Source organism: Tetranychus urticae, chromosome 1 (genome assembly GCF_039701765.1).
Source record: "Tetranychus urticae isolate SD_2017Ah chromosome 1, NJAU_TeUrti_SD_1.0, whole genome shotgun sequence".
Lineage (NCBI taxonomy): Eukaryota > Metazoa > Arthropoda > Arachnida > Trombidiformes > Tetranychidae > Tetranychus > Tetranychus urticae.
This window is the reverse complement of record NC_142958.1, coordinates 4,840,952-4,857,490: the sequence shown is the minus strand read 5'-3', so window position 1 is coordinate 4,857,490 and position 16,539 is coordinate 4,840,952. Positions and strand designations below refer to the sequence as shown.

The 16,539-nt window shown below is 33.8% G+C and overlaps 1 protein-coding gene across 2 annotated transcripts in view; it reads left to right on the top strand.

Annotated features, from left to right (window-relative positions):
* LOC107368324 (protein turtle-like) overlaps positions 1-16,539 on the top strand; it is a 130,355-nt gene that overhangs the window by 79,902 nt on the left and 33,914 nt on the right. For both annotated transcript variants that reach the window (XM_015936136.3, XM_015936145.3), the window contains exons 4-5: positions 11,796-11,939; positions 14,322-14,432. In XM_015936136.3, coding sequence (XP_015791622.2) covers positions 11,796-11,939; positions 14,322-14,432 — 255 coding nt within the window. The remainder of the gene's footprint in view (positions 1-11,795; positions 11,940-14,321; positions 14,433-16,539) is intronic.

Below are 16,539 nucleotides of genomic sequence, written 5' to 3'. Positions count from 1 at the left end.
TCAAACCAAGTTGAACTTTTTTCTCCTCAAAAAATTGCTTTTAATGATATTTTCACAACTCTTGGTTAAATTGTTGACTATTGATTCTCATGTTTCATTGAAATGACAAAATTTGTAGGGAAAAAAGTTATTACCATTTGCATCATTTTCATCAGTGAAAGTTGATGATTAAGCTTGAAAAGTTGGAAATGAAAAGAAGCTCGAAACTTGATTTTCAACCTTTTGCCATCCAAGCTCTTATCCAAGATAAACGCCAATTCAGGCAAAAATGTGTTTTCATTTGGTGAGATTGCAAAAAGTGAATCTTCTATTGAATCAAAATTATTCAAAGTTCTGATAATTAAACTCGTAATTTCATTAAATAACTTTGCTCATCAATTTTTTTTATCGTTTCATTTTTTCGAGTTTCTTTTTTCAACCTTTTCTTTTGGCTAACATTGAGTATCAGTTGTTGATGAATCAAGACTAAAGGAGGGAAAATCTTCTTTTGTTTAAACACTTTTTTTGCACGTTAACAAGCTGATGATAGATGATACGTACGTAGGAGTGAGTGTGCTCGACAAACAACTAAGTTAATAGTCGAAATTTAATAAACATTTAACTTGACATGGATTGACATTCCTTGTACTCAATCAACTTTTACATCAACCTTTCAACTTACCTCATCATTATCATGCTTCATCTTGCTAACAGACTTTCCTACTTTTCTTGTTCCCATCTTTATAATCAAAGCGTGGAGTGAATTTGCAAGAGTCTTTGCCTTTTCTTACCTTGCATAAACTTGCCTTGGGATTCGATGAAGGAACATTAAGTGATATACATTTGAATCTCTATAGATTTTCAAGACTCTTTTGCTGTATTTTTGTCGAAAAAATTGAATCTTTGTGTAAAGAAAAGAATAGAATTCGAAAAATTCACAAATTTTTATCCTAAGACTATTTGCATTCCTATTATTTCTGCTTTAATTTTACATTTTCAGTTCTATTCCTTATTCTTCCTCCCTTTGTGATTCTTGATAAACGGAAATAGAAATGATTAAATCGGAAATTATAATCAAGATTCTGATAGCATTTGCTCTTTGGAAGGTTGAATGCAGAGAGATGATTTGGTACGAACGAAATAGAACCAATGCGATTTTAAAAGATCGAATAAGCAAACAGACAATTTTCTGAAACATGGAATGTGGCATTTCTGTCTAGGAATCTCGACCTTTAAAATTGATTGAGTTCACAGGATCAAGGTAAAACTATCATCTGATGAAACTGAAAATGAATACTTTTCGATGATTTAATCGGATAAGAAATGTAATCTTTTTAAATCTCACAATTGAAAGGGAAATAATGAGGTCGAGAAAAGTGAAATTGGAAGCAAACAGACGGAAGGTTTAGAGCAATTCAAATGAATAGCTTTTGTCTTTTGATGTTTAACATGAAACAACAAAAGGTGATCTGGCCACAAAAGTAAATATCCAGTTCTGGAGAAAATTAAATATTGAAATAAACATAAGCATTGAGATAATAGGAAAATGATTGTTGAAATACATTTCATCATCAATAATAGAATGCTTTTGAAAAGGGAAAAATTATTGACACAAAAATTGGTTTGAATTGAAAAAGATAACCCAAAAAGGAAAGAAAAGAATCAAAAGATGACAAATTGAATGCAATTCCATTTGTTTCCAATTACGAAGGTCTTTCGAGTTCAACTAGGACTGGGATCGAGCAAATAATCTCTCCTCAACCAAGAATAAGAATCTTTCTTTCTTCTTCACCTATTCAATTCCTCATCTGCGGTAACAATAATGAACCGTTAATACAACAAACCTGTTACCAAAAAATCCAGAAAACTGAAACTTCGAAATTCTTTTTCGTTTTCTGTTCGCAAGATCAAAATCATTTCTAGGAGAACTCAGAACCTAAAATAGAAAAGTAATTTCAAGCTCTTTATTCACAAATATTAAATTCTCTAATATTCTCACCAAATTAGCCTTACATTTAACACTTAATCACCTTGCAACAATTGCTAACAGTCGACTGCAAGACTATCAAATTGATGCATAAATTGATAAAACTTTGAGTAATTTAATAACGAAAAATTCATCAACATTTTTTGATCGAAAAGTTTGATTAACTTTTCAATGCTTTTCATTTCAACAAAACTGAGGATTATCAAGACAATCATGATTTTAAGGCTAAAAAGAAAAAGAAAAATGTTTTCATGAATTTTTTCTGTAACACATGGAATTTTCATTTCATTTTGTCTTTTTCTTCTCTCTTTTCATATAATCTCATTTCGCCTTAATCATAAGGTAAACATGTTATTTTTCTGTTTTTATCCATCATAATTGTAACGTCATATCAAACACGATTTCAGGCTCACTGGGAAGGCAAAGCAAGAAGCAAAAAAATGTATAAAGTAAAAGGAACAAGATGAAAGATCAATTCCCATAATGAAGAGGAAATTAAGTTTTTCTCGTTGAAATATTACCTCGCCACTCAACTTGTGTATTTATTTTGGCAAAGTAAAGAAAGTCACTTGCCTTTTGCCTCATTTCATACATATCTAGTTACATAGATTGAGTTGTTGATTCAAAGTTTACCATGAAAAATAAAACATGATGAAATATGCAAAAGAGAGGAATGAGTAAAGGAAAATTGTAATATCACAAATAGCAAATAAGTGAACAAGTTTCAACCCAAAAATTGGTTGTAAATCAACTCTTTTCTTTCATTTTCATCGATACATTTCATGAAAGGAACAAGGTAAAAAGGAAAATTTCCTAAAGAAAAATGTTGACCTTAAATGTTGATGACTTTTTGTCTTCTTATATACTTTTTCTTGTTGAAATTGAGAAAAAAATATTCTTCAATTGTAAAGTATTCCATGAGAAAAAAAGTGAAAAAACTTTGATTTGCACATCAAGAGTGAAAAGTGTTTTTCCTTCTCTGATAAATTGAAATCGATATTTATGTAATGATGAATTATTGAAATTGAATTGTAAAGGAGTTAGAGGGAGAAGAAGGAGAAATGTCAATCCAGTGTTTGATGTATTAAAGTAAAGGATGACGTGACAACGAAAAGTAGATAATAAAGTAATTTGCAATTGTAATAATGGTATTATTCAATTGCAAGTGAATTAATGCGGATAAAAGAAGTCAAAACTGGGCCAATTATTGCGTTAAAAGAGTCAAATTCAATTAAATTGTGTAAAAGATGGAGTAAAGAGAAGTAAGTGAAATGATCATTTGTAACAAATAAGCGCTGCAAAGGTTTTTATTGAGATAAATTTTTATTTTCAATTTAAAAGATTTAAAAATTTGTTCAATACTAATTGCAACATTTCAATTTATTTAACTATAAAGCCAGGTAGCTTGCCCGAACTTGTTGGTGTGACTAGGCTATCAGCAACGTGAGAGAGTAATGCTTCTAACCAGAGCAGTTTCCGGTACCGGGCGTTTTTTTTCATTTTACGCTTCCATGCAGGCATTACTCACGAACGGTTAGTACTACAAACAACAGACTTGAACCATAAGCTTATTCAGATTGCAAAATTATAAGTTCGAACGCTCAAGGTTATTCAAGGTCAATTCTTTATTTGACCTCTAATTGACATTGAAAGGTCATTTTCTGACTCGATTCATGTTCATAAATCATACTATTGGAAAGATAAATGAATTTTTCCTGATTAACTGAACGTTAAGGGATGACTCATATCCTTTAGTCAGTATGAGTTATGAAGATCTGACTAACACTATCGCGTCAGAAAAATTTTTCAGAGAACGATTTCAGAAAATGACCTTTCAATGTCAATTAGAGGTCAAATAAAGAATTGACCTTGAATAACCTTGAGCGTTCGAATTTTCCAATCCAAATAAGCTTATGGTTCAAGTCTGAAGTCTGTAGTACTAACTGTTCGTTAGTAATGCCTGCATGAAGGCGTAAAATGAAAAAACGCCCGGTATTTAACCTGATTAATTTTTATCAATTCTTGCACTAATGTACTTTGCATTGGTAACTCAGCGTAAAACACTCTGCTTGGCATTTCACCTATCTTATGTTCGCGAAGTGTTACACGTAACTCAGAACTACGATTAGTTGGAGCGATTTTATCTCTCTAGCAACTAAGATTGAAGAGAAACATTCAAAAGTCCGTTTCTGACACGAAATGGTTTTTTTCTTGGACAAGGGGGTTTTGTTTGATAGTCCAATTTGGCAGAACTGTCCGCTTCTGAATAAATGGAAAGAAAACGATCTTAAAGTATGACTATGCTAAGTTATACTTTCAAAATGCGACAAAAATTGCTGCTAGTCTTGATGCTTCTGCTATTTTTGCAAAATTCGACAAAGCTTAGTCGAACCATTCACCTGATTGTTTGTGTAAAATAAAACTCAACCTAGATTGACTATCAATCAACTGGCATCTCATCTGCTGCAAATTCCTTAATCATCTCTGTCTATTCCATCATTAATGCATGCAGCTCTTTCGTCTGCCTGACTGACGCGGTGTCGAAGACAACTGTTGCCATAAAAGCAGAAGACCTCAAAAATATATTAACGTAAAATGCCTTTTGAGCATATAAGCTTCTGATCCTCGTTAGCATGCTCAACATTTACTTTGACTCGAAAGATGTAAAGGTCGGCAACTTATTTGTAGTTTGAAAAGGTAACCGTAAATCATAACTTTTTATGTTCTGATTTTATCCTCAAACTTCTTTGACATAAGTTGAAACATCTATAACTCAATCTTTAACTCTTCCTCTGTTTGCATCACCTGAACGACCTTTGGACTAATCAGAACAATCCCCATTTTGATGTATTCAAGCCGATTGTTAATAATTATATTTCAAGAGATCAAGAAATAACAATCTTATATTGAATGCCACAAAAATTTTATTCAAAGACCATGCAAATACCGAAGCTGTACTATCTGCTGCTGCGCGGAATCATGCAGAAATTGTATTGACAGACGTCCATAATAAACTGGGCGAAAAGGAATAATCCATAACCCTATTGGTCTTCGCCTTGATCGCGACTTTTAGCTTCCCTCCTGGAAAGTTCAAGGCTCCAAATACTCGATGGATAGAATCAAGAGCAACTGAACATAAAAGAAAACATGCGAGCTACGGCTTTTATGCTGTATTTATTTTATTTTTAATTGTGTTTCCATTCAAAAGTTTATTTATACTGATATGGTAGGGTTGAGGTAGGTTATTATGATTAGACACCGAAAACAGTCGATACTGACTGACTTATGAATTTATGGTGACTGACTGACTAAAAGTAGACTTAGTCGACTTTAATTATTGACCGACTGACTTGACTAACACTGACTTTCACTCTTATCAGTCTTTCTTTTAAAATTTTTGGATATTACATTGAGATTCGGTATCCTGTGAATAATAAAGAAAAATAGTCAAAATCAAGTTAAGTTCAGAAGTAAGGATGTCTTAGAATATAAATCATAAATTTTCTGGAGGAACTTTTGTTTTCCGTCACATTTCTTTCGATTTTCTTGATGAGTATACTAAGCATCGATTAAAGCTTGTCTGTTGGTGAAAGTGTATTTGGCTTGGCTGATCATTTCCAACTCTTCCAACATTACGCAGCTTGATTCAGCAATTTGACTGTTATTATGATGAATAATGTCATTCATACTCATTTTGACGGAACACATTAACCTTTTGAATTCACTAATGGCTGATTGTTGAATTTTAGCTGGCAGCAATGTTGTCTTTTTAAAAATAAACGAATTTATGATTTTGCTCAGCCTCTCAAATCCTTGTGACAGACAAAATTTGCTGTTTTTTGGTCAAATGTTATTGAGTCGACTTAGTCGATAGTCAATGAACGTATCAACTTCGACTTACAAGGGAAACACCCGAACCGCTCCGATCGAAAATGAATGATTTAGTAATATTTCGATTGACTATTATGAGTCTTTAATTTTAGCAAAACATTGGGGGTAGCAAATTAGAGGGAGAGAAAATAACAGCGAATGAAGTTGAGGATTTTGCCTATTAGCTATGGTAATGAGGAGACAAAACGAAATGATTAAAGCAAAAGGGCTCGTCACAATGTGCACAAACTATGAAACAATGTCTACCACATTGCTCAATGACACAAGGGTCATCAAAATTTGCGAAATTGACTTCCAATACGCTTTTAAACTCGCTTATTTCCTGAGTGACTTTGTATCCGGATTTTTGCCAAGCATAGATAAGCATCGGTTTGTAAGCAGGTGCAGATAACTGATTATGGGCCAATGCATTCATTTTGATGATGAATCCACGATCACGTAATTTTTCCTCGGCTTGTTCAATAGCAAGAGAAATTCGAGTATAATCAGTAATTCTTCGCATTAAAACCTTGTACTGGCGGAAGAAATAAACGTCGAGTGGTTGAATGTATTTTGTTGTTTTAGGAGGAATCTTCTTGATGATCAAATCTTTATCTCCAATATTTTCAGTGAAAATTGTATGATCAGATTGACCGGTGAAGGAGTCTTGTAATAATAGATTATTTTCTTCAAGGTCATGAAATAACACATTTTTAGCAAAACTTATGAGATTTTTCCGCTCCATCTTCCCACTCTTGCTTGCGTCAACATGAACAGATGGAAACTGCGCCATTGCCTCTTCAACTTTCCTACGAACTTGCGGGCCAAATTGTCCTTGTGGTTCCTGTAGACAAATATAGATTCGATGACCTAATATTCCCGCTTTACTTATACACAGCTGAACAGTATACGAATGAGTTGTTGATGACAGGTTTTGCACTCGAGCCAATGTTTCCTTTTCTCCTCTTATGGATAAAGTGCGATTACCGGTCAATTCATATTCAATCTTCGTTTGGTCAGTATTGAAGACATATTCATCTGGTATACTTTCATCATCAGTAAATTGGTTGATCTCATTGACAAAAGCTTTTGCCGTTTCCAATATTTCAGCTTCACCAGCTATTTCCCTTCTTGTAACAAATTTGGTAACTTTCCGGCTAACAATGTTGTTGGCTTTTTTAAACTTATGCAAAAAATTTGCTGAAGCTTTAAAGTCCTGTAATCCAACTTCACTTGCTTTGACTCTAGCCCATTCTTGTAAATTCCAGTAATGAATAATATTGCCATCACGGCGGCTTTCCGCGAACATTAACTGGCAGTGATCTCTAATTTTTTCCAATTTCGCTTGTTTAGATCCTCCTTTTCGAGTTCGAGAGCGGTTCGGGTGTTTCCCTTGTTAGTCGAAATTTCTGCGACTGACTGACTGACTACATCGACTGACTTCGGTGTAGCCTAATGGTTAGAGCGCCGGACACCGCCCCTTGGTGTCTGGTGTTCGCATCCGGACGGTGGCACTGGAGGATATCGTAGGCGGCGATGCCTTTACAAGTGGGAGCTTAAGTGTCTCCCTGGTTGCCTTTCAGTCCTTCGCGTGTACACTCTGCTGCGGTCATACGCTCATTGTGATGGGAGGGGTGCGGAAGGTAATCGCCTGCGTAATAGCATCCTGCTCATTCAGTGCGGGGACATAACTGTCTAATTATGATCACTGGCTCAGAAGCAGACTGTCAAAGGAGAGCAGGCTTGTCCCTGAAAAACCATGCACCGGATAAATAGAGGTTTGAAATTATGCAGTCATTGGTATCTGAATACGTGTGAAAAAAGCCACTCTAAAATGATGGACAATTTTGTTGAAAAAAGTTTCTTTACAAAGTGACGTTGTTTGATTTAGTTGATTTGGTAGATGTGTTGGATTGGGCAGTGGACAATACCGTGAAAAGACGGTTAGCTTGGGTGGTCAAAAGAAATTTACGATCAGTCATGATCGTGGCTCAGCTTGTATAATCAATTTCAAATTCTGATAACTAAAAATGCTAAATAAACTAATGGAAAAATATTAAATCAAATCCATTTTTATGGTTGGAAGCAAATAAATGACGATTAAATAATTTGTTGTCGAATTGAGTATTAAGTTTTTAGATTTACATCTTTTTAGGTTTCTTAAAAGCTTCAATTATGCTTTTTATTTTGCAATAAAACTGCATTGTTGATTCTACAGGGCATTTCAGCTAATTTTACCGATGTTAAATGGCTATATCTTTGCCCCATAGTGACCTTGAGGTTAGATATTTTGTTTATAGAAATTTCGGCGATACTCAATTGTCATATTTCAAGGTCAAGGTCATTCAAGGTCATTTGTCGGAAATCTTTCCTAATGTGTTTAGAGGTCAAAAGAAAGTCAAATCATAATTTTCAAGGTCAAATTATCATACTGAGCGAGTTTACATCATTCTGTCACAAGTGCTTCGTGAGATATCGCAATTCAAAATTTCATTAAACTTTCATTACATTTCTTGTTATCAAGTTATTTTCATCTATCAAATTATTATCAAAATGTCGCATAAGTTTTCGAAAGCACAAAAAATTGATTTATTGGAATTCTTTCTGGAATCGAAAAAATCATGCACTCAAGCATTGAGGGTCGCCAGAAGTGCCTGGAATCAGAGATTCCTCAAAATCGCTCCTGGAACGTTCAGGCACCTTTACAAAGTTTTCAGAGAGTACGGCTCAGTTACATACCAGAGAAAGAGGGAAAGAGTGGTGCGGACTGAGGAAGCAATTGAGAATGTTCGCAATATTGCTGCTAAGGCATCTCAGGATGGCTTATCTCTTTCCGCATCGCGAATAGCAAGTTTGTCTGGTATGTCCCACACCACAGCATGGCGGATTTTGAGAAAAGATCTTAAACTCAAACCGTATCACATCAAACTCATGCATAAACTCAATGAGGACGACTTTGACAGACGAGTTGAGTGGTGTGATTCGGTTTTAGTCCGACTTGAAGACCAAGATGATCTCCTTGGAAGGGTTATTTGGACTGACGAGGCGATATTTTCTTTATCGCAGACTGTCAATAGGCACAATTGTGTCTATTGGGACTCGTCAAATCCAAATAGGACTTTCGAGGCAGATAATCTTGGCTCTGAAAAGATTATGGTGTGGTGTGGGGTTTGGGCAGGAGGGAGAATCGGGCCTTATTTTTACACTGAGAATGTCAAAGGGGACTCTTATCGAGCGATGCTCGAAACTTTTGTCTTTCCGAAGCTCGCAGAGGTAAGAGAAGATTGGCAGGAGTACTTCATCTGGCAACAGGATGGAGCTCCTGCTCATTTCGCAAAACAGGTCACGGAACTCTTGGATGAGACATTCCCTGAGTGGCTCGGAAGAAGAGGACCTTGGGATTGGCCTCCAAGATCTCCTGACCTGACCGTTTGTGACTTTTACCTCTGGGGGCGTCTGAAAGACAGAGTTTTTGCGCGAGGACCTCGAACCGTAGATGACCTCAAAGAGTTCATCTACGAAGAGTTCCATGAGATTGATCAGGAAGAAATAAGGAAGGCTTGTGCTTCAGTTGCTGTTAGGTGTGCAGCCTGTGTGGCTTTGGAAGGAAAGCAACTGAAGATGCACAAGGATTACAGTTAAATAGCTGTACCCGGTAGGCAAGGGCATCCGGGTCATCAAAACTGCCCAAAGGTCATTCAATCGCAACTTCACCTCCACGTGGTAATGACTGGGTAACTCTAACGAAGCTCTGCATTGATCACGTTCTTTATGTTCAAATCAAGATATCTCACGAAGCACTTGTGACAGAATGATGTAAACTCGCTCAGTATGATAATTTGACCTTGAAAATTATGATTTGACTTTCTTTTGACCTCTAAACACATTAGGAAAGATTTCCGACAAATGACCTTGAATGACCTTGACCTTGAAATATGACAATTGAGTATCGCCGAAATTTCTATAAACAAAATATCTAACCTCAAGGTCACTATGGGGCAAAGATATAGCCATTTAACATCGGTAAAATTAGCTGAAATGCCCTGTAAATAAAAGATTGAGTTAAACTTTGAGAGGTGCAGAATCCCTTTAGAGGATTGACTTTCAAAGTGAAACAAAATGTTGTTCACGTTGAATTGCATTTTATTTATTTTTCCCTTTTGATGAGATAATTTTCACCTTTTCTTCTCAACACGTATTTCAACCTTTTTCTTGCTATTAAACTTAACACATATCAACATATGATGTAAACCTTTTTTTCTTCCTCTTCAACTTTCTTTCACAAGTTAAATGCTTTTTTCATACCTTACTTGTGTTTATCATTTACCACATTAAACATGATATCACATGAATTTAAAATGAATTTCATGTTTGGTTGAATAAAAAAGTGAAGCCAATTTGCAATAAATAGTAAAATCATCTTCATCATTTCAATGAATCGTAGTCATTCGAGTAAAGATAACCACAAATATTTCCATATCATTCAATATCGAACCGAGTCGGTCGAAAGAGTTTAAAACGGGATGAATTGTAAAGTTTTGTTAATCAATTATTCCTAAGCTCAAGATGGGATAATAGCACGAAATTACTTTGCAAAGTACTGATAAAGATGAGCACAAGAGAGAAGGAAAATGTGATGAGAAAAAAAGTAAAAATCGAAAACTAAGAAGCTCGATAATCGTTTAAGTATATTGTTATGATTGAAAGTTAGTAATGCTATCAATTGATATTCGTGGTGGAAACTCAACTGACTTTGAAGCTTTGCTTAACTTTATTTGCGAGTGAGAAAAGAAGACGAAAAAAAAAGATTTACCTTTCATGTTTTTCTGTTGCCTCATTTATTGCCTACTTTTTTCCTTCATCATTCTCTCAGGCTTTTCCCTTCATTTTCTGTTGAGAATTTACTCGAGAAAATCAACTTCGAAAAAGGGTGAGAACAAGTAAAAGTGATAACAAACTCATTTTAAGCAAGATGGATTGTTTGTTATTTGTGACAATTCCTAGTTAAAGGCGTAGCCCAGTAATCACAGCAAAATAATTTTCTTAAACTGAGTTATTCTCCTTAAGAAGACAATGATTATGATGGTGAGGATGAAGAGGTTTGATGGGTGAAAAGGGGAGAAACGATCTTTTTGGTGTTTAGTTTTCAGCCAAAACTCAATGATGGATTATTTCATGATAAACTTTCCATTGTGTATAATGGAAAGTGAAGGCGAGAAAAAATGGTGAGAAGAAGAAAAAACCGAAAAATGATGATTATGATGAAGAGGCAAGTAAGGGTGAAGATAAGACGTTAAGCGTAAGTTAAATATGGTCTTTTGCCAAATGAAAAATCGCTTCCAATAGAATAGCCTTTTGTTAGGTAAACGATATGTGAAATGAGTAAAGATGATGATGATGATGGTAAAAGAGACAAAGATGAAGAGTATTGTTGTTGATGATGATTAGCAGGAAGGAGGTGTAAAAGTGCAAAGAAAAGCACTGGGAGTGAAACTTCTTAACAAGAAGGGTAAGGAGAAAATTTTTTTCTTCTTCTCATTTTTTCTCTTGCTTAACCTTTCTTGTTCCCTTTCCTTTGCTACCTGTATTGTAACTCATGGCAAATGGATGAAGAGGAAGAAAATATTGTAAGCTCATGAGAAGATCAATTTAAGCTCATTGATTGTTTTCAGAGTTCAAACCATTTCTCACTCTTTTTATTGCTCTTTTAGACCAACAAAATTTAAGATGATGATGCATCATGATTCAGTCGATTCATTTTTTCCACTCTTTTCTCTTCTTTCGTCAAATATTTCATGATATTCCTTTTGCACTCTTTACGTCTTTTTACACTGATTTTTCTTCTTTGCCCTTTTTCTTTCTTTTCTCTGGACTTTATTTCTTTTCTACATTTTCCATTTCTGCCTTTTCTCTCATTTCTCTATTAACTTTTTTCTTCTTTTCCCATTACTTTCTTCAGGTCGAGCGTATTTCAATTTACACAATCGACCAGCATTTTTACAAATTGATCCCATTAAATTGATGGATGCTGGTGTCTATCGTTGTCGAGTTGACTTTAAGAAAGCTCGAACTTTAAACACTGTAATTAGTCTTAAAGTTATCGGTAAGTACAATTTATACTATTACTGTTCGATTTGTCATTTCTGTTAACATCTGATTTAGAAGTTTGGTAATTTCTCTTAAAAATTGGACCATTTTTTGTTCGCCTCTCCCTCTCTCTCTCCCCTAATCCAAGTTAATCTAACTTAACCTTACATTGATTGAAACTTGAACCGTCAACCTCAAGTTTAATGCTTCAACAGTCATGACAAAAGTCATTATGTTATTGGAAGAAAAGCAAAAGGCAGAAATCAATGTTTTTCAAGATCACTTTTTATCGCCTATTTTCAACCATGACTTATTCAATTTAGGACTTTAATCATAAATTATGCTCCAATAAGAGTTGCTAATATCCATGAAATGAATTTTCGAATAAAAGCTATCAAAGTAAAAGTTTAATTGCGCAATGAAGATAGACTCGTTAGCAGTTCAAAGCGATCCCACAAAAAATCGAAATCGAAATTAATCTAAAATTGATAAGATTTTTTCAGATGCTTTTGGCATTTCGTCACTTCAATAATAGATACTTTCATGAAGATAACATTGAAAATTGAATAGAAAAGATAATCATGAAGAAAACTTGAAACGGATATTTATCTCAAGTTGTTAGAAACAAAGTCATGCAAATGTAGAGAACTTTGATAAGAATTTTAAATTGAAGCGTTTCTTTGCTTTGACGCCTCACAAATGTTATCAAATTACTAGTATATCGAACTGTTGAAGCATTTTGCATGAATAGAATGAAATATCTCGAGCTGAAAAAAGCCATGAAAAATTTACATTCAAGAGAAAATTGCATTGAAAGATTTTCAAGTTTTGCATTTTCCAACACTGAAAGAAGAGGGAAAAAAGATTGAGAAAAAAAAAGTTCATTGACTGCATAATTTTACCAATATTTATACCAGAGAAGCAATTTGAAAGATTTATCATTTTACTGTTTAAATTTTTTGACCAACAAAATTAATTGAACAAATTGAATTGCAAAGCAAGCAGTGAAGCAGACAGCAACATTTACCAATCTTGTCTAACCAAAGGCTTGACGTAACCAAATGTCAGCTCATTTGTTAAACGAAAAGCTTTGCACCTTTCCAAGAGAAAAGCAACTGTTCAATTTAATCATGTAAAATTGATCAATTCATTTTTTCTCATCAATGCATCAGACGAGAGTGTTTCATGTATAATTTGCAAGTTTATTATCAATTTATCATGACGAACAAATTGGACCCAAAAGAGGTTACACTCAAGATGAGGTCTAGACATGGTTAATTACATTGTTTCGCTCATTAATAATAATGAAAGGTTAAATGTTACCGAACAGGTTAACCTTTGAATTTCAACATTTTCCCTTTCACTCGATTCCAATATTAGAAACAAAGATTTGTGCATAAAAGATATTTACATCAACTGTTCAAAATTCCGTGTTTTTTATCTTTTCTTCATAATCTTTATTCGATTCTTTTTTTCTCTTCTTGTTAACTCATAAATAAATATATTACTTTATAAGAATAATAACAATGAGTGTTGTACAAATGGTTAGCGTTAAATCATGATTATCATGAAGGAAGAGAGTAGAAGAAAAAAAGTGAAAAAAGTACAAAACAAATGAATATTAATATTCATCATGGAATCGGAAGGCAAAGAGAAATGATTGCATGGAACAAGGAAAGGAAAATGAAAGCGGAACGAAACCAATTGTGGTAAAGTACAAGAAATGTTCGAGTCGCCAGTTGGAATGTTAATGAACAGTTGATGGTAAGAAATGGATAGCGTCGAGTTGTGTAAAGGGTTGAGTAAATATTGATAAACATTCAGTTTCGACCATCACGTAGGGTAGCCAAGGATCACGTTCATGGCAATGAAAATGAATCAGTCTCGTCACTACAAAAGAATGTTTTTTTTCTCGAAAATTTATTAATAGAACTCTAATTGTTTATTGATTGCTATAATTGCTTGATTATCATCGAGTGTTTCGAGGCTGAGGGAAAAGAGAATCAAAAATTCTGTGTTTAAATGTCGAGTGGGAGGTCAATTGAAGTCAACAGTAACTCTACATGAATAGAACATGAAATCGATGAATTTTTTGTTCTTCTTTTTTTCGTTTGATCAAGATAATGATGATGAGCAAGAATTATGATGTGATAAAGATGATGATGATGATGTGAGTCAATTAGAAGAGTCGAATAACGTGTTGTAAAAATTTATCACTCGCTTTTTGCTGATTAAATTCAACTTGATAGTTAATTGATTATTCTGTTCATGTTTTTGGAATCCACCTTTTCCCTTTTCCCTTTACTTTAGTCATCAATTTTTTTACCAACTTCTTGGGCTTGCTTTTTCTTTGCTCATTTTTCTTGTTTTTTTTACTTTTCGATTCTCATGGAACCAGTTCCACCAGAAGAACCAATAATAACTGATGTTCAAGGAAATGAGTTAAGAGGACTGATTGGTCCATATAATGAAGGCGATGAACTTCGTTTGGTTTGTGTAACAGTAGGAGGTAAGTGAATCTCAATTTAATCTTTTCAACTGAAAAATTTCTTCGAATAAATTTTCTTCAATTCTTCACCTGAAAGTTCAACTTTTTCAAAATAATCCGACTTTCGAATTGTGCTGTCATTTCGAAAATCATCGAAAAAACTTCTCTCGAAAAACAGCTTTTCTAAACTTGATCAGGATTCGCTCCGTTTACATTAGTTCACAGTTTTTCGTCCGAAATCTCGATCTTGTTGGATAATTTCGATTGAGTTTAAAGGTGAATTTCGAGTTTACTCTTTTGATCCAAGTGATGATTTTTTCGATCGATTTTTGACTCATTGTTAAGCTTTTAATGAACAATGAATTTAGAATCAACAATTTGATTTGGAAAAAAAGTTATTCCAAATTATGAAAAATATTGTTGATTTATCCGGTTGAATTCAAGTTTTAGCCTGGAAACATCAACCATTTCTTTGGGCGATTCACAATTCGAATCTAATTGCACTGGGATTGATGTTTAAGTTCAAGTTGATATCAACAGCAGTTGGTAACACAATATTATGCCAAAAGCTTTTCAACTTTACGAGAAAAGGCAAAATGAGTTAAGTGCATAAATGACAATAAAACAAGAAGCAAAAAACAAAAGTCTATATGATACTCAAATATGAATGTTTTTTTTGTGAAATAAAAAGAAATCAATAGAAGAAAAAAGCAGAAATATCGATTAGAATAGTAAAAAGATGAAACTCGATTCTTTCCAGATGAACAAGAATTGTTTCCATTCTTGTTCAACATGACCATGGACATGAACACATTTCATTATAATGAGATTACTTTTGGTCCATTTTGCTGTTCGTCGATAAGTTTTCTAATTGGAAAAACATTTTCTTCTTTTCAAGTGAATAAAAATAATGTTTAACTTTTCATTCAAGCCATTCAAATCTCGATAACCTTTTAGTGACATTTACTATCAAACAATTTCAACTCGCAACTGAAAAGTAAAAGGATTTTTTTCCCTCTTTTCTTTCCTTTGCTCAACAGGGAAACAAAAAAGTGTCACTCTTTTCATGAATTGAGTCTGGCAGAGCGAAAAGAAAAATGCTTTTCATTTGAATGTCTGGTTATGAATAGCTTTCGATTCAGTTTTGCGAGTTTTTTCTTTTTCTTCTCAGACAACCAATTCTCGAATTCTTGGACAAATAAATGGCTTTCTATTCAATAAAAGAACTGAATGATTAAACGCTATTCCAATGATAGTTTTAATGATGGAAACTTTAGCAACCTTACAAAAGCGATAAACTTTGCTTCTTTTTCCAACTGCATTTGAAAAGTTGACTTTGACAAGAGAACCTCACAAATTGATCAATCGATATCGAAATTTTTCTTGGTCGCTATCAGTACATTGTGCCTTATCGAAGACGGAATAAGCTGCCAGCATTTCGATTTGAGCATTTCCTTTTTTTGGAAAAATTTTCAGCCTTTTATATGGATATTTATAAATTCATTTTGTTGAAACTTTTTACTGAACAAGAGTATTTATTAGATGCAGTCATTTATAAGCAATGGGCTGGAGTTGTCTGCTATGAATGTTGTGTTCGACATTTTTACCTCAATGATAATTAAATATCTTCATTCATTACTCATTATAGATTGATCAGTTCGAGAGGTTTCCTTGTGAAGAAAAGTAAATTACCATGAATTGAAGCCATCGAGTTGAATCGCTGGAATTGGCTTATTATGAATAATGCCTCAACTTGGAAAATAAAGTTTACTGTTTTTCTGGTTGTGGTTATGATTTTTTTCAGACCTGGTTAAAAGAATTGGAAAAATTTTTAAATAAAAAAAGCTTTACGTCAAGTTCATTTGTTTACTTTACCTTTTATGACAAAATTTTGAGTCTAAATTTAGTTTATCTTTCAAATGTATCCAATGATGCAAGGTTATCTTTTATTTTCATCTACTAATCGGATTGAATTGCCAAAGGAAGAAGAGAAGAATTGCATGAAAAAGAAGAACAATTGTGTCTTTACTTGATGATTAGTTACAACAATGATAACATCAAGGTGCAATAATGAATATTACTGGAGGGTGAATAATCTCTTCTAATCAGCATCATTCTTCAGATAATT